Source organism: Oncorhynchus mykiss, chromosome 4, assembly GCF_057628025.1.
Source record: "Oncorhynchus mykiss isolate SJ-2025 chromosome 4, ASM5762802v1, whole genome shotgun sequence".
Lineage (NCBI taxonomy): Eukaryota > Metazoa > Chordata > Actinopteri > Salmoniformes > Salmonidae > Oncorhynchus > Oncorhynchus mykiss.
The window spans coordinates 39,908,718-39,926,984 of NC_143025.1; the positions used below are offsets into that span (position 1 = coordinate 39,908,718).

The following is an 18,267-nucleotide window of genomic DNA, read 5'->3' on the forward strand; positions in this document are numbered from 1 at the left end:
GCTAAAAACAGACAGCAAAAAATGTCAGACATCACAGTTTATATACAGTGCCTTGCGAAAGTATTCGGCCCCCTTGAACTTTGCGACCTTTTGCCACATTTCAGGCTTCAAACATAAAGATATAAAACTGTATTTTTTTGTGAAGAATCAACAACAAGTGGGACACAATCATGAAGTGGAACGACATTTATTGGATATTTCAAACTTTTTTAACAAATCAAAAACTGAAAAATTGGGCATGCAAAATTATTCAGCCCCTTTACTTTCAGTGCAGCAAACTCTCTCCAGAAGTTCAGTGAGGATCTCTGAATGATCCAATGTTGACCTAAATGACTAATGATGATAAATACAATCCACCTGTGTGTAATCAAGTCTCCGTATAAATGCACCTGCACTGTGATAGTCTCAGAGGTCCGTTAAAAGCGCAGAGAGCATCATGAAGAACAAGGAACACACCAGGCAGGTCCGAGATACTGTTGTGAAGAAGTTTAAAGCCGGATTTGGATACAAAAAGATTTCCCAAGCTTTAAACATCCCAAGGAGCACTGTGCAAGCGATAATATTGAAATGGAAGGAGTATCAGACCACTGCAAATCTACCAAGACCTGGCCGTCCCTCTAAACTTTCAGCTCATACAAGGAGAAGACTGATCAGAGATGCAGCCAAGAGGCCCATGATCGCTCTGGATGAACTGCAGAGATCTACAGCTGAGGTGGGAGACTCTGTCCATAGGACAACAATCAGTCGTATATTGCACAAATCTGGCCTTTATGGAAGAGTGGCAAGAAGAAAGCCATTTATTAAAGATATCCATAAAAAGTGTTGTTTAAAGTTTGCCACACGCCACCTGGGAGACACACCAAACATGTGGAAGAAGGTGCTCTGGTCAGATGAAACCAAAATTGAACTTTTTGGCAACAATGCAAAACGTTATGTTTGGCGTAAAAGCAACACAGCTGAACACACCATCCCCACTGTCAAACATGGTGGTGGCAGCATCATGGTTTGGGCCTGCTTTTCTTCAGCAGGGACAGGGAAGATGGTTAACATTGATGGGAAGATGGATGGAGCCAAATACAGGACCATTCTGGAAGAATGGATGGAGTCTGCAAAAGACCTGAGACTGGGACGGAGATTTGTCTTCCAACAAGACAATGATCCAAAACATAAAGCAAAATCTACAATGGAATGGTTCAAAAATAAACATATCCAGGTGTTAGAATGGCCAAGTCAAAGTCCAGACCTGAATCCAATCGAGAATCTATGGAAAGAACTGAAAACTGCTGTTCACAAATGCTCTCCATCCAACCTCACTGAGCTCGAGCTGTTTTGCAAGGAGGAATGGGAAAAAATGTCAGTCTCTCGATGTGCAAAACTGATAGAGACATACCCCAAGCGACTTACAGCTGTAATCGCAGCAAAAGGTGGCGCTACAAAGTATTAACTTAAGGGGGCTGAATAATTTTGCACGCCCAATTTTTCAGTTTTTGATTTGTTAAACAAAGTTTGAAATATCCAATAAATGTCGTTCCACTTCATGATTGTGTCCCACTTGTTGTTGATTCTTCACAAAAAAATACAGTTTTATATCTTTATGTTTGAAGCCTGAAATGTGGCAAAAGGTCGCAAAGTTCAAGGGGACCGAATACTTTCGCAAGGCACTGTACATCCTACTAAAGACACTCCTCTTCCTTACAGTTTATGGCTCCACAGGAAAGAAGGCGACCAGATAGCAACCCTGATCACTCCCTTAGGGGAACTGACCTCACCTCCTGACTCACAGATATCCATCTCTCTTCCCTATATCAACACATCGCTCTCCTCTCCTCTGTCAAACACATTCCAAAGCCCTTCTGGCTTTTTACAAACTCTCTCTATTCAAGGCTTTGTCTCTATCATTTATTTAATATCTCAATGTTCAAAGTTTAGCCGATTCCAACAATATAATCCCTCTGGCTCCCTCATCGCCACCCTGCTCCATTCTGATCCTCATCTCCACCCTGCTCCATTCTGATCCTCATCTACACCCTGCTCCATTCTGATCCTCATCTCCACCCTGCTCCATTCTGATCCTCATCTCCACCCTGCTCCATTCTGATCCTCATCTCCACCCTGCTCCATTCTGATCCTCATCTCCACCCTGCTCCATTCTGATCCTCATCTCCACCCTGCTCCATTCTGATCCTGTCCTCATATTTGACATTTCATGCGGTAACTTCACAGTTCAAACATCCAGCGTTTCCAAATCTGTTTGCTTAGTAACCCAGTGTATATTTAATTGAACCTTTATTTAACTAGGCAAGTCAGTTAAGAACAAATTCTTATTTACAATGACGGCCTACTCCGGCCAAACCCTCCCCTAATCCGGACGACGCTGGGCCAATTGTGCGCCGCCCTATAGGACTCCCGATCACGGCCGGGATCGAACTCAAGTCTGTAGTGACTCCTCTAGCACTGCGATACAGTGCCTTAGACCTATGCGCCTTTGACCAGTCCCCCTATATTGAGTGCATGGAAATGCAATGCCTATCTATGAATCATTCATCGTCACTAACAGTAGAGTACGCAGCAGGTACAGACCTATCCCAGTCTTAATACTATAATAGCTAGGTGTGTTTGTGCCCACACAATCTGTCAACCACAGATGATTTATGACTTCATTAAAAGTCTCCTCTTAAAGTGTGCTAGGGAAAAAGCGTATTATTTTGTTTCAATCATGGGTGAACAGCCACTGACCCTGGAGATAACCTCTGACCTCTAACCTCTCAACTCTGTTTCCTACATAACATAAGCAGATGAGCAAGTTCGATTGGTTTTCTTTGGTGTTCAGGTTTTTGCACCCTATCTCCCCTTGGAGATAAGAGGTCAGTAGTTGAATCACACTACACACACACACACACACACACACACACAGGACAATTGATGAGACATTTGTCCTCCACGACTCTCTCTAAAACAAATGCCATTGTATCACTAGAATAACAAAACTTGACGGACTAAGAAGCTAATTCTATTGTTTTAGTTCCCACAGGGCACAGACATCAATTGAACGTCTATTCCACATCGATTCAACCCATTTTTTTTTTTTATGACGTGGAAACAACGTTGATTCAATCGGTGTGTGCCCAGTGGGTTTACTGGAACAAATAGCACCCTATTCAATATAAAGTGCACTACTTTTGATCAAAAGTAATGCACTATGTACAGAATAGGTCCCCTTTTGGGAAGCACGCTTTTAGTTTACTGGAATAACAAGCAACTTGCTACCATCTAGAGATGTGACAAGTGTTGATGCCTTTGTGCCAGAGTAGCTCGCCTGCAGACTCTCTCACTCCTACTGCGTCAATTTCAGAAACATTCAATCATGCTTCTGTAGATGAGTGGGAGCAGTAGAGGGAGGAAAATGGACTTGAGTGCAGGTAGTAGCTGTCCATTGAAAACAACCTCTTTCATACACCTAAGTGTCATGCTCAATACTAAACCCATGACAAAAGGCAGTGGGAAAGCCAACCCTAGATGTACACTGCCTACAGCCTAGTTAGATGATCTGGAACTTAGAAAAGCTTGTTTCTGCTTGCCATTAACCACTTTCTAAGTTACTGTAGATGTTTTGTTAACCTTTTCACATTTGAGTTCCAAATATCTATAACGGTCGCCCCCAGGGTGAGTTGTTTTATGTACGTGATGTCAGAATGCACTCACTATTCCAAAATGTGATTATTACACAATAGTACAGTTAACATGCGCTGATTGCCAAATATCTATAAGCTATGTTCCAACTTGTCAATTTCAAATCATTTTTTACATGTTTTATTTTCTAACAGTTTGAATTCAGGTGTGTTCCACCTCGTCATTAATTCACATAGAAGTAGCCCATTTCAGTGTTACGCACATTTATGTTTGAGGCTTTACTGAGCTGGACAAACTCTCTTCAAGGAGAGCCCGAGCACTTCATCAATGTTTCCGCAGATCAAGTATGCAGACATTTCCGCAGGCTTGCACGAATTGGACCATTTTCTGTCTGGCGCTCACATTGCCTTCCTTCTTGTTTTCCTTACAAATAATAACACATTTTCTGTATTGTGTTGTATATGTATATATGTATGTATGTATATTTTGTATGTATAGAGCATAATGTATTTACAGTTCTATTCACATGTTTTCAAGTACTGGTGACAAGTAATGCATTCCAACTATTACATAGATTGTAATGGACACCTATGATGTGTGTAAAATATTTTTTGGAAGGTTCTACTGATTATAATGAGCTAATGCTAAGCTATTTGCCAGCTATGTGTGGTGCCATGTTTGTTGACATTATACAATGCATTCTGGATGTCACGTAAACGTCTGTCGCACCAAAGATGTTATAATGAGGTGAAAGGTAAACTTCCGGAGGTGAATGAAGGGAAGTGAATGATCGTAGACGACACACCCCCTTCAACATGCATACTATAAACAGACCAAACTCATCTTGTCTCCTCTTATTATCTTTGGGTGATGCAAAAAAAAAAAACATGGCGGCACGCACAAACTACCCATCTTCGGATTAGTCTCGATTTCAAGAAAGTGTTTTACTCAATTATTTCAATCAATGGTGAGCTCACCTGTGATGAATTATAAATAGTAATTGCTATTAGCTTATTCATATTGTGGTTTCTGACAGCCGAGAGTTATCTAAATATGACCGCTTGTGTCATGCCAATCTTTCCTCAGTTAGCGCTAGGACTAATTTAGCCTACATTTTCCGGTTTGGATGATTGTGTTATGCTGTAGCTACTTCTGTGAATGTCTGAACATAGCATCGTCACATTCAGGACAGAACTTTGTAAGGACTGTATTTGTGCAAAACGTTTCTGTGAAAAAAACAGAGTGGCTAGTTTAAAAGCTGACTGTTGCGTCCAAACTGGACGTTCTAAATAAGCTTTCTAATCACACTGGTTTGAGCGTATGCTGCAAGGACCACTGTAGAATAATCACACCCCTTTGTTGATACATGTGAAAAGGTTCAGGCAAACAGTAAAGCTATGCATATGTGTACATTGCTGTACAGCCAGAGGTCTTACTGTGTAGTATACTGTATGTGAAGGGAATATATCTGTATGTTTATTGTATGTAAGTAGAGCATGGCATAGGTGTTACTCTGCAGGTAGATGTGAGTGGAGTATGAGTGGAGTATGGCGGCAGGTAGCCTAGCTGTTAAGAGCGTTAGGCCAATAACTGAAAGGTTGCTGGTTTGAATCCCGAGCCGACTAAGTGAAACATCTGTCGATGTGCCCTTGGACTAGGCACTTAACCCTCATTGCTCCTGTAAGAAGCTATGGATAAGAGCGTCTGATAAATGACTCATTATAAGTTAACTCTATGTTAAGGGTGTTTCTGTGCAGGCAGGGGTCTCACCTTCCAGGTAGATGTGGTGTGGCTGGCTCCAGTCACTCCACAGGTGGGGCAGAGCAGGGTGGTGAGAGTGGATCTGTACAATGTAGTGCAGACCTACCCTCAATCCAGTCAGAGACACCCACTGGTCTCCAGTCACCTCCACATGCTGAGCAAGAGGAATAGTGGAGAGAAACAAGATGTTACTCTACCTGCAAATGCAGAATTTGACACAAATACACAATGCCATTGGGATGACTAAGAATATGACTAATAAAATATGAGTGGTCTTAAGAATCTCACTTAACGTGTTTGCTCTTGTTCTCTGATAAATGATGTTTGTCTGTATTTGTTGTAGGACCTGTACTTAGATATTGTGTTTGCTCTGAGGCCAGTGTGTTCTTACCTTCCAGTTGGGGTTAGAAGTGTTGTGGGAGGTAATGTATCGGACCTCATAGCTCAGTGGGACAGGGCTGGCATGGGGCTGTGGGTTGCTCCAGCTCAGAACTAGCTCTCCCTCTGCGTTCTGGGTGTGTGTTAGGTTCACTGGTGGGCTTGGTTTACCTGTATAACACACACACCACAAGCAATACATACTAGATAAATCATCATTGGTAATTGTTAGCCAGAGCATCATCACCATCCTCCAAACTATGTAACATCATCATCGTAATGCCATCCAATACGCCGACACATTGTTCCCTCTAACTGTTTTCATCACTGAGCAAATGTATTGTCTGCGGAGCGCAAACTTGTGCAACTTCCGGTGCGTGTTTACTGTGAACACTGAAGCTGTGCCAGCTTTAAGTTAGTTTTAACAGTGGTCATGTAGTGCTACCCTCTGCCTATTAGCTACTTAGCTTGTTCAAAGCCTCTCTCAAAATACAACACTGCCCCTTTAAGACAAAAAAAAAATCTGGCTTTTCAAAGATGTCTAGAAATGTACACGTTTTGTGCTCTTGTAGGAAACAATCACTCCCCCATTGCAGACAACAAATGATCTATAACTGGGCTAATTACCCACTAACTAGAAAAGGATATGAACAAATGTACAAATGTGCACACGTTGCTACATGTATCTTTCATTTTGATCTCAAAACAAGCGCTACTACTCACGAACGCTGAAACTGTAAACACAGTCCAGTTCAAAGTGAATGGCACAGATCCAAATATGCCAATGGTCTATTTGCATATAGGCCTACTGCAGTTCTTATTGGTTATGGCGCATAGGTCTGTGTAGAGTCCTGCATGTCAATGCAATAGAATCCTACTCAGATGCGTTCTGCCGACAACAGAATCTCTTGAATAGTTAGTTTTTCATAATAAGTCTGCATACTTAATTTTGTTTTCGGTATGTTGCATTAGAAGTGGCTAATATTGTGTTGATTCGATCACAATTCCCACAGCAAAGGGAAATGTTGATAGTGTTAACTAAATGGGAAAACTCCAGAAAGTTTAGTGTAGTTCAATCTCATGCCTCTCTGAGCTGATATTTCTTCTGCGTGGCAGTCCCAGGGAGCTGCAGGCCCGCACACACGAGCAGCTTAGACGGAACATTGCTCCTACAATGATCAAATATCTCTATAATGCAGCGTCAACAATAACCTCAGGCACATACAGTAATGTAACAGCCATTGGAGACACATTGATTGTCCCTGATAACTGCATTGGTTATAGAGTCCCAGAGGCTTCATACAGGGCAGCCAGATAATGAAATCAGCAGAAACATACAGTGCCAGTTGTCATAACCCCATGACTTTTTCCACATTTTGTTACATTACAGTCACCTTATTCTGGGTAGTGAGCACCCCCCACCCGGGTTCTGCCTAAGGAATACTTATGTATTTTCACTTCGTCATTATAGGGTATTGTGTGTAGATTACTGAAGTTTTGTTTTGTTTTGTTTTGTTTTTTGTTTTGTTTTTTCCAGTGGTGCCCACTGGTCATTTTGGAACGTTTTGAGAAAATGTTCCCGAAAAACGACAGAGTCTGTTCATTGCACTGTTTGGCTGTGCGCCTGGTGATTGAACGGGCTACCAGGCGTAGATTTTCAAAATGCTTTTTAATCCATTTAATTCAAATGGATGAAAAAACCAAACTTAATCTACACACAATACCCTATAATGACGAAGTGAAAATACATAAGTATTCAGACCCTTTGCTATGAGACTAATTTTGCACGCCCAATTTTTCAGTTTTTGATTTGTTAAAAAAGTTTTAAATATCCAATAAATGTCGTTCCACTTCATGATTGTGTCCCACTTGTTGTTGATTCTTCACAAAAAATACAGTTTTATATCTTTATGTTTGAAGCCTGAAATGTGGCAAAAGGTCGCAAAGTTCAAGGGGGCCGAATACTTTCGCAAGGCACTGTATATTGTGTGCAAAAGGCATGAGAAGGTAGGCGAATAATTACAATTATGCAGATTAACACTGGAGTGATTAATGATCAGATGGTTATGTACAGGGATATTGGTATTGGTATTGGTGTGGTGTGAGATATTGGTGTGCAAAAGAGCAGAAAAGTAAATAAATAAAAACAGTAAGGGGATGAGGTAGGTGAAAATGCGTGGGCTATTTACCAATAGACTATGTACAGCTGCAGCGATCGGTTAGCTGCTCAGATAGCAGATGTTTGAAGTTGGTGAGGGAGATAAAAGTCTCCAACTTCAGCGATTTTTGCAATTCATTCCAGTCACAGGCAGCAGAGAACTGGAACGAAAGGCGGCCAAATGAGGTGTTGGCTTTAGGGATGATCAGTGAGATACACCTGCTGGAGCGCGTGCTACGGATGGGTGTTGCCATCGTGACCAGTGAACTGAGATAAGGCGGAGCTTTACCTAGCATGGACTTGTAGATGACCTGGAGCCAGTGGGTCTTGCGACGAATATGTAGCGAGGGCCAGCCGACTAGAGCATACAAGTCGCAGTGGTGGGTGGTATAAGGTGCTTTAGTGACAAAGCGGATGGCACTGTGATAAACTGCATCCAGTTTGCTGAGTTGAGTGTTGGAAGCTATTTTGTAGATGACATCGCCGAAGTCGCGGATCGGTAGGATAGTCAGTTTTACTAGGGTAAGTTTGGCGGCGTGAGTGAAGGAGGCTTTGTTGCGGAATAGAAAGCCGACTCTTGATTTGATTTTCGATTGGAGATGTTTGATATGGGTCTGGAAGGAGAGTTTACAGTCAGTTTACAGCCAGACACCTAGGTACTTATAGATGTCCACATATTCAAGGTCGGAACCATCCAGGGTGGTGATGCTGGTCAGGCGTGCGGGTGCAGGCAGCGAACGGTTGAAAAGCATGCATTTGGTTATACTAGCGTTTAAGAGCAGTTGGAGGCCACGGAAGGAGTGTTGTATGGCATTGAAGCTCGTTTGGAGGTTAGATAGCACAGTGTCCAAGGACGAGCCGGAAGTATATAGAATGGTGTCGTCTGCGTAGAGGTGGATCAGGGAATCGCCCGCAGCATGAGCAACATCATTTATATATACAGAGAAAAGAGTCGGCCCGAGAATTGAACCCTGTGGCACCCCCATAGAGACTGCCAGAGGACCGGACAGCATGCCCTCCGATTTGACACACTGAACTCTGTCTGCAAAGTAATTGGTGAACCAGGCAAGGCAGTCATCCGAAAAACCGAGGCTACTGAGTCTGCCGATAAGAATACGGTGATTGACATAGTCGAAAGCCTTGGCAAGGTCTATGAAGACGGCTGCACAGTACTGTCTTTTATCGATGGCGGTTTTGATATCGTTAAGTACCTTGAGCGTGGCTGAGGTACACCCGTGACCGGCTCGGAAACCAGATTGCACAGCGGAGAAGGTACGGTGGGATTCGAGATGGTCAGTGACCTGTTTGTTGACTTGGCTTTCGAAGACCTTAGATAGGCAGGGCAGGATGGATGTAGGTCTGTAACAGTTTGGGTCCAGGGTGTCGCCCCCTTTGAAGAGGGGGATGACTGCGGCAGCTTTCCAATCCTTGGGGATCTCAGACGATATGAAAGAGAGGTTGAACAGGCTGGTAATAGGGGTTGCGACAATGGCGGCGGATAGTTTCAGGAATAGAGGGTCCAGATTGTCAAGCCCAGCTGATTTGTACGGGTCCAGGTTTTGCAGCTCTTTCAGAACATCTGCTATCTGGATTTGGGTAAAGGAGAACCTGGAGAGGCTTGGGCGAGTAGTTGCAGGGGGGGGGGAGCTGTTGGTCGAGGTTGGAGTAGCCAGGCGGAAGGCATGGCCAGCCGTTGAGAAATGCTTGTTGAAGTTTTCGATAATCATGGATTTATCGGTGGTGACCGTGTTACCTAGCCTCAGTGCAGTGGGCAGCTGGGAGGAGGTGCTCTTGTTCTCCATGGACTTCAGTGTCCCAGAACTTTTTGGAGTTGGAGCTACAGGATATAAACTTCTGCCTGAAGAAGCTGGTATTAGCTTTCCTGACTGACTGCGTGTATAGGTTCCTGACTTCCCAGAACAGTTGCATATCGCGGGGACTATTCGATGTTATTGCAGTCCGCCACAGGATGTTTTTGTGCTGGTCGAGGGCAGTCAGGTCTGGAGTGAACCAGGGGCTATATCTGTTCTTAGTTCTGCATTTTTTGAACGGAGCATGCTTATCTAAAATGGTGAGGAAGTTACTTTTAAAGAAAGACCAGGCATCCTCAACTGACGGGATGAGGTCAATGTCCTTCCAGGATACCCGGGCCAGGTCGATTAGAAAGGCCTGCTCACAGAAGTGTTTTAGGGAGCGTTTGACAGTGATGAGGGGTGGTCGTTTGACTGCGGTTCCGTAGCGGATACAGGCAATGAGGCAGTGATCGCTGAGATCCTGGTTGAAGACAGCAGAGGTGTATTTGGAGGGCCAGTTGGTCAGGATGACGTCTATGAGGGTGCCCTTGTTTGCAGAGTTAGGGTTGTACCTGGTGGGTTCCTTGATGATTTGAGTGAGATTGAGGGCGTCTAGCTTAGATTGTAGGACTGCCGGTGTGTTAAGCATATCCCAGTTTAGGTCACCTAACAGAACAAACTCTGAAGCTAAATGGGCGGCGATCAATTCACAAATGGTGTCCAGGGCACAGCTGGGAGCTGAGGTGGGTCGGTAGCAGGCGGCAACAGTGAGAGACTTATTTCTGGAGAGAGTAATATTCAAAATTAGTAGTTCGAACTGTTTGGGTATGGACCTGGAAAGTATGACATTACTTTGCAGGCTCTCTCTGCAGTAGACTGCAACTCCTCCCCCTTTGGCAGTTCTATCTTGACGGAAGATGTTATAGTTGGGTATGGAAATCTCTGAATTTTTGGTGGCCTTCCTGAGCCAGGATTCAGACACGGCAAGGACATCATGGTTAGCAGAGTGTGCTAGAGCAGTGAGTAAGACAAACTTAGGGAGGAGGCTTCTGATGTTGACATGCATGAAACCAAGGCTTTTTCGATCACAGAAGTCAACAAATGAGGGTGCCTGGGGACATGCAGGGCCTGGGTTTACCTCCACATCACCCGCGGAACAGAGAAGGAGTAGTATGAGGGTGCGGCTGAAGGCTATCAGAACTGGTCGCCTAGAGCGTTGGGGACAGAGAATAAGAGGAGCAGGTTTCTGGGCATGGTAGAATATATTCAGGGCATAATGCGCAGACAGGGGTATGGTGGGGTGCGGGTACAGCGGAGGTAAGCCCAGGCACTGGGTGATGATGAGAGAGGTTGTATCTCTGGACATGCTGGTTGTAATGGGTGAGGTCACCGCATGTGTGGGGGGTGGGACAAAGGAGGTATCAGGGGTATAAAGAGTGGAACTAGGGGCTCCATTGTAAACTAAAACAATGATAACTAACCTGCACAACAGTATACAAGGCATATTGACATTTGAGAGAGACATACAGCGAGGCATACAGTAATCACAGGTGTTGAATTGGGAGAGCTAGCTAAAACAGTAGGTGAGACAACAGCTAATCAGCTAGCACAACAACAGCAGGTAGAATGGCGATTGACTAGGCAGAGGGGGGGTCGGATTAACTACACACAGAGCCTGAGTGCGGCTGGGGCCGACAGATAAAACATAAACAAGCAGAATGGATTACCGTGATTAATGGACAGTCCAGCATGCATCAGCTATGTAGCCAAGTGATCAGTGTCCAGGGGGCAGCGGTGGATGGGGCAGGGAAGCTGGACTGGCGAGTGTTATCCAGGTTAGAAAACTAACAATGACTAAATAGCTTGTAGCCAGTTAGCTGGTTAGCTTCTGGAGGTTCTTGAGTGTGTTCTAAAAATGTAAAAATAATAGCGGTTCCGTATCACATTGGGTGAGGCAAGTTACCGGAAGGTATAAACAAATAAAAAATCGAAAAGGGATAGAAAGTAAATATGGGTCCAGTGAGTGTTTGGGACGCGGCGATTCAGGCTAGCTTCAAGCTAAGTGGGTGGAAACACTAGCCAGGAGTAATCGTCCGGGGTTGCGGTTAGCTAGATAGCTAGTTGTGAGGAACCAGCTCAAAATGTTCCGTTTGCGGTGGGAATCCGGGGATAAAAAATAAAAATATGAAAATAGGTCCGTTATGCTCTGGTTAGAGTTGCGTTGTTCGAACTGGCGAGAGCTTTCCGAGCTAAAGGTTAGCTGATGACCGGTTAGCTGAAGACCGCTAGCAATGTTTTGCTGACTGAATAGCTGGTAGTTAGTTGGCTAGCTTCAGTTGAGGGGTTCCAGATCCGAAGTAAATATAAATACTTTAGGAAAAATAGCTACGTTGGGTGAGGCGGGTTGCAGGAGAGTATTTAGAAGAAGTTGAGGTTTAGCAAAATGTTTTAAAAGATATGTGAAGAAAAAACGAAAACAAACGATATATACGATATATACAAGGGACACGACACGACAACACGTCCTTCTGCTACGCCATCTTGGTCATCAAAAAAAGAATGAGCGTTACACCGAGGCATGTACTCTGGAGTGGGATTGATTTGGAGGTGGAGGGTCCGTCATGATCTGGGGCGGTGTGCCACAGACCACATCATCATTGCAGGCAATCTCAACACTGCGTTGCAGGGAAGACATCATCCTCCCTCATGTGGTACCCTTCCTGCAGGCTCACCCTGACATGACCCTCCAGCAAGACAATGCCACCAGCCATACTGCTCGTTTTGTGTGCGATTTCCTGCAAGACAGGAATGTCAGTGTTCTGCCATGGCCAGCGAAGAGCCCAGATCTCAATCCCATTGAGCACGTCTGGGACCTGTTGGATCGGACGGTAAGGGCTAGGGCCATTCCCCCCAGAAATGTCTGGGAACTTGCAGGTGCCTTGGTAGAAAAGTGGGGTAACATCTCACAGCAAGAACTGGCAAATCTGATGCAGTCCATGTGGAGGAGATGCAGTGCAGTACTTAATGCAGCTGGTGGCCACACCTGATACTGACTTACTTTTGACCCCCCCCCCCCCCCCTTGTTCAGGGACACATTATTCAAGTCACATGTCTTTGGAACTTGTTCAGTTTATGTCTCAGTTTTGGAATCTTGTTATGTTCATCCAAATATTTACACATGTTAAGTTGGCTGAAAATAAACGCAATTGACAGTGAGAGGACGTTTCTTTTTTTGCTGAGTTTATCTTCCTGTGGTGTTGTAGTACTCGAGACAAAGTCCCGGTCTACATATTGAGTGAGTGTCTCAGGCTCGTCTCGGTGGATACATTTTTACTTGGTCGTGACTCGGTCTTGGACAGCGGAGTAAAAAACTCCTAAATTCAGGTTCCATTCAGTCAGCGCATAAAAGGCTTCACCAGGCCAGAGACATGCGCTGCATTCTTGAAAAATTAATATCTTAACAATTTGAAACCTGGGATTACTACTTTACTCGTAACATTACTGTCCTTTACTTTTATTGAAAAATATCCTCAAACTTTGTCAGAATTTCCTTGACTAGCTGGCAGGGAGGAGTGGGGGAAGTAAGGAGAGACAGGGGGAAGTTGTAGCAGTCTTTATATCTATTTTAGACATGTTTGTGCAGTGGTGAACCTATTGGACCTAGGCTCGTGATGCTAAAAGGATAGTAACCATAATACATTAAAGTGATGGCTTTAGGGCTCCCGAGTGGTGCAGCGGTCTAAGTCACTGCATCTCAGTGCTAGCGGCGTCACTACAGACCCTGGTTCGATTACAGGCAATCACATCCGGCCGTGATTGGGAGTCCCATAGGGCGGCGCACAATTGGCCCAGCGTCGTCCGGGTTAGGGTTTGTTCTTAACTGACTTGCCTAGTTAAATCAAATAAATTAAAATGTAGGAGAGTGCACTTTTTGTAAAACACTAAAGGGCCAGTGGTGTAGTGGAGGCTATACGCAGGTGTAAGCCATATACCCAGCGGGCAATGCCTATACTCACTTAATAATCCTTTCTGTTGCATATCAAAGTAGTGTAGTGGAGGTATACAACATATTAATAATGTAGTACAATAGAGAAATCATGCACAAAGTAGGCTACACAATCACAAAGCACGTGAAATACATTCACATGCACACAGCACACATAGCCTAGTTTCAGCAGAATATAATATTCAGGCAGCAAGAGTGCTCAGCTCTCAACTGGTTGTTGCATGGAGCAGATAGGTAGGAAAGACGTTTTAACTGATGATGTTTACCAGTAAATGCTAACTAAGCCAACAATGGGTATGCAAACCAGGTATTGAAAAGGTTTCGTCTTTAGTCTTGGTTAGTAGGCTGTTTGCATGGACATTTCTAAAGGCTGTCCCAAAAAACCTTCCCAATTATATGTTGATTGCAATGTAGACCTACCTGACAGAATGATATCATGCTGATTTGTATCAATTTGGAGGGCATTTGTTTTGCTCAATTGAATTAAAGTGTAACCACACCCTCCAAAAAAAAATGGACCCACAAGACCCACTACACCACTGCATAGGGCCGATGGAAAGACAACAGCCTGTTCACTCGGACATAATAAGCCAGTCGGCCCCAATCATAAGAATACAACAATTAGGCTAAGAATTTCTCAACTGAAATGTACAACTATTACTTCCGATAGCAAAAAACATTACACGTTTAGCACACAAAGTAACCGGTGATCTGAAGTATAAACGCAACAATGTTTCACACACACACACACACAATATATATGTATGTGGACACCCCTTCAAATGAGTAGATTTGACTATTTCAGCCACAGCCGTTGCTGACAGGTGTATAAAATCGAGCACACAACCAAATAATCTCCAGAGACAAACATTGGCAGTAGAATGGCCTTAATGAAGAGCCCAGTGACTTTCAACGTGGCACTGTCACAGGATGCCACATTTCCAACCAGTCACATTTCCAAATTTCCAAATTTCTGCCCTGCTAGAGCTGGCCCGGTCAACTGTAAGCTCTGTTATTGTGAAGTGGAAACGTTGAGGAGAAAACAATGGCTCAGCCACTAAGTGGTAAGTCACACAAGCTCACAGAACGAGACCGATGAGTGCTGAAGCGCGTAAAAATCGTCTGTTCTCGGTTGCAACACTCACTACAGAGCTCTAAATTGCCTCTGGGAGCAACGCCAGTGCAAGAACTGGTTGTCGGGAGCTTCATGAAATGGGTTTTCATGGCCGAGCAGCCGCACATAAGCCTAATATAACCATGCGCAATGCCAAGAGTCGGCTGGTGTGGTGTAAAGCTTGCCGCCATTAGAAACTCGTTCTCTAGAGTGAACAATCACGCTTCACCATCTGGCAGTCCAATGGACGAATCTGGGTTTGGCAGATGCCAGGAGAACGCTACCTGCCCGAATGCGTAGTGCCAACTGTAATGTTTGGTGGAGGAGGAATAATGGTCTGGGGCTGTTTTTCCATGGTTCGGGCTAGCCCCTTTGTTCCAGTGAAGGGAAATCTTAACGTTACAGTATTCAATCACATTCTAGATGATTCTGTGCTTCAAACTTTGTGACAACAGTTTGGGGAAGGCCCTTTCCTGTTTCAGCATGACAATGCCCCTGTGCATAAAGCGAGGTCCATACAAAAATGGTTTGTCCCTGCACTGAGCCCTGACCTCAACACCATCAAACACCTTTGGGATGAATTGGAATGCCGACTACGACTGTGAGCCAGGTCCAACAACAGTGCCCAACCTAACTAATGCTCTGGTGGCTGAATGGAAGCAAGTCCCCGCAGCAATGTTCCAACATCTAGTGGAAAGCCTTCCCAGACGAGTGGAGACTGTTAGCAGCAAAGGGGGGGACCAACTCCATATTAATGCCCATGAGTTTGGAATGAGATGTTCGACGAGCAGGTGTCCACATACTTTTGGTCATGTAGTATAAGTTATTTTGATTGGACATGGCTAATAACAGGATGAGAGCTGCAATAAAAAGCACAGTTCCACTCACCAGATGATGATAATTTGAAACTTGCTGAAAAGGGAGACGCTAACAAATTAGCAACAACATCCTCTTCGATAACACCTGATGCAGCCGCTGCAAACTAGCCTAAAACAAAATCTAGCTAGCTAGACCGTGGGGAAACTAATGCTCGCTATTGCACAGTGGCCTGTCGGCCTTCGAGAAGGCAGAAGTTTCCATACGTTTTTGTAAAAACGGTCCAACCCATTACAAGCCAATGTGATTGGTTGATTCCACTGTTACTCCAAAATGTTGCACAAATGCCTTTGAATGACACATGCCTTCTATCAAACTTCTGAAGGCCTAGCCAATGGCTGACTTAGCAAGCTAGATGTATCTCCCCAGAGAAAACTAAAGAAAATATCCTAATTGGATTAAATAAGATTAAATCAAAACATAATTGAAGATAAAAATAAAAATAATAATTATTTGTATTATTTTATAAATCCTTAGCTTTTCTCTAAAAGCGTAGAAGGCCCCCACTGTGTTAGGCTTAGTAAACATTTGTAGAGGGGCTCTATTTGCCCTCAGAAAGCATTTTCCCCCCATTTTGAATGTCTAAAGAATCCATTTGTTGTTCTGGAATATGAACACAGAAATACTGAACATTTTGAACTCTTATTATGGTGACAATTTGACAAAATTCACAGTAACAGTTTTGAATTGGACTCGCATTTTTCTGGCATTGGTCTAGACTCAGTCTCGTAACTCGTCCCCTTCCCGGTCTCAGTCTTGACTCAGTCTCACCCACCCTCCGGTCTTGGTCTTGACTCGGACCTGATTCGTTCCGGCCTTAGTCTTGAATCAGTCTCGCTTTAGGTGGTCTCGAACACAACACTGTCTTCCTGGTATTTAAACAGCATTTAAATTGACAATTAAACATATTTCTCTGCCTGGTATTTAAACAGCTTTGTTCATTTGATTTGCTTGTGTTTACTCCCAGTGATTGACTTGACACAGGCGTTGTTTGTAGCCCATCGAATGAAATGGAAACGAGACATGTCATCATTATGAGACGCGTTGATGATGATTGGCAGGGGGGATAATTGAGTACTATAATGACAATGTCACTGCTAGCCGACAGAAAGAGAGAATGGATTAATTAGCATTATCTTTTATTATTTTCAGTTTTTTTTCTGTGTTTCATTATAAAATAGATTAGCACTCTCAGACATTCATGTCTCAATAAACAGGCTGTGAATGTGAAATAACTTTTTACTGTAGATTACGGAATGAATGTCAATTACCTTCATGTTGGTTGGACACTAAGGGGACTATTCAGAATTGAGATACAGAGCTTTCGGAAAGTATTCAGGCCCCTTGACTTTTTCCACATTTTATTATGTTACAGCCTTATTCTAAAATGTATTAAATTGTTTTCCTGATATTTCACACAATACCCCATAATGACAAAGCAAAAACGATTTATAGAAATGTTTTCCAATTTTTTACAAATAAAAAACTGAAATACCATATTTACATAAGTATTCAGAACCTTTACTCAGTACAATGTTGAAGCACCCTTTGCAGCGATTACAGCCTTGAGTCTTCTTGAGTATGACACTACAAACTTGGCACATCTGTATTTGGGGAGTTTCTCACATTCTTCTCTGCAGATCCTCTCAAGCTCTGTCAGGTTGGATGGGGAGCGTCGCGGCACAGGTATTTGCAGGTCTCTCCAGAAATGTTCGCTGCACAGCTATTTTCAGGTGTCTTCAGAGGTGTTCATTTGGGTTCAAGTCCGGTCTCTGGCTGGGCCAATCAAGGACATTCAGAGACTTGTCCCAAAGCCATTCCTGGACTGTCTTGGCTGTGTGCTTAGGGTTTTTTTCCTGTTGGAAGGTGAACCTTTGCCCCAGTCTGAGGTCCTGTGTGTTATGGCACAGGTTTTAAATCAGGGATCTCTCTGTACTTTGCTCCATTCATCTTTCCCTCGATCCTGACTAGTCTCCCAGTTCATGCCTCTGAAAAACATCCCCACAGCATGCTGCTGCCACCACGCTTCACCGTAAGAATGGTGCCAGGTTCCCTCCAGACGTGAAGCTTGGCATTCAGGCCAAATGGTTCAATCTTGGTTTCATCAGACCAGAGAAACTTGTTTCCCATAGTTTGAGAGTCCTTTAGGTGCCTTTTGGCAAACTCCAAGCGGGAGTTAGTCAATAACTCTCTAGTTTCATTATGGTCCAAATGGCTCCCTAGATACCGCTAGCCTACATAATAAACAGTGCCAGCCTGCCAGGCAGTACACTGGTACTTGGCAAAATGAACACACCGATTCCACATGTTTCTCTGTTGCTCATTAAGAAAAATTAAATTTCAGTCTTGGGGTTGTGGTTTGATTTGCCAGTTACTGATGTTTGTCCCGCATGAGACACCAAAGGAACAAAGCCAGTATTACTTCCTCAAAATAGTAAGAAAGAATCTAAGATAACTCAATAAATAATTAATTCATTTGAGGTTAACATATAGCAAAGGTGTAGGGTGTAGTATTTCTCAAGTAAAAAATGTGCAACGTGTTGTCTTATGT

General features: G+C 43.7%; 1 protein-coding gene across 8 annotated transcripts in view; it reads right to left on the reverse strand.

Moving 5' to 3' along the window:
* LOC110521795 (leptin receptor) overlaps positions 1-18,267 on the reverse strand; it is a 77,515-nt gene that overhangs the window by 25,311 nt on the left and 33,937 nt on the right. For all 8 annotated transcript variants that reach the window (XM_021599666.3, XM_090231992.1, XM_021599667.3 and 5 more), the window contains 2 exons: positions 5,783-5,940; positions 5,401-5,545 (listed from right to left, as the gene is read on the reverse strand). In XM_021599666.3, the coding sequence (XP_021455341.3) occupies positions 5,401-5,545; positions 5,783-5,940 (303 nt within the window). The remainder of the gene's footprint in view (positions 1-5,400; positions 5,546-5,782; positions 5,941-18,267) is intronic.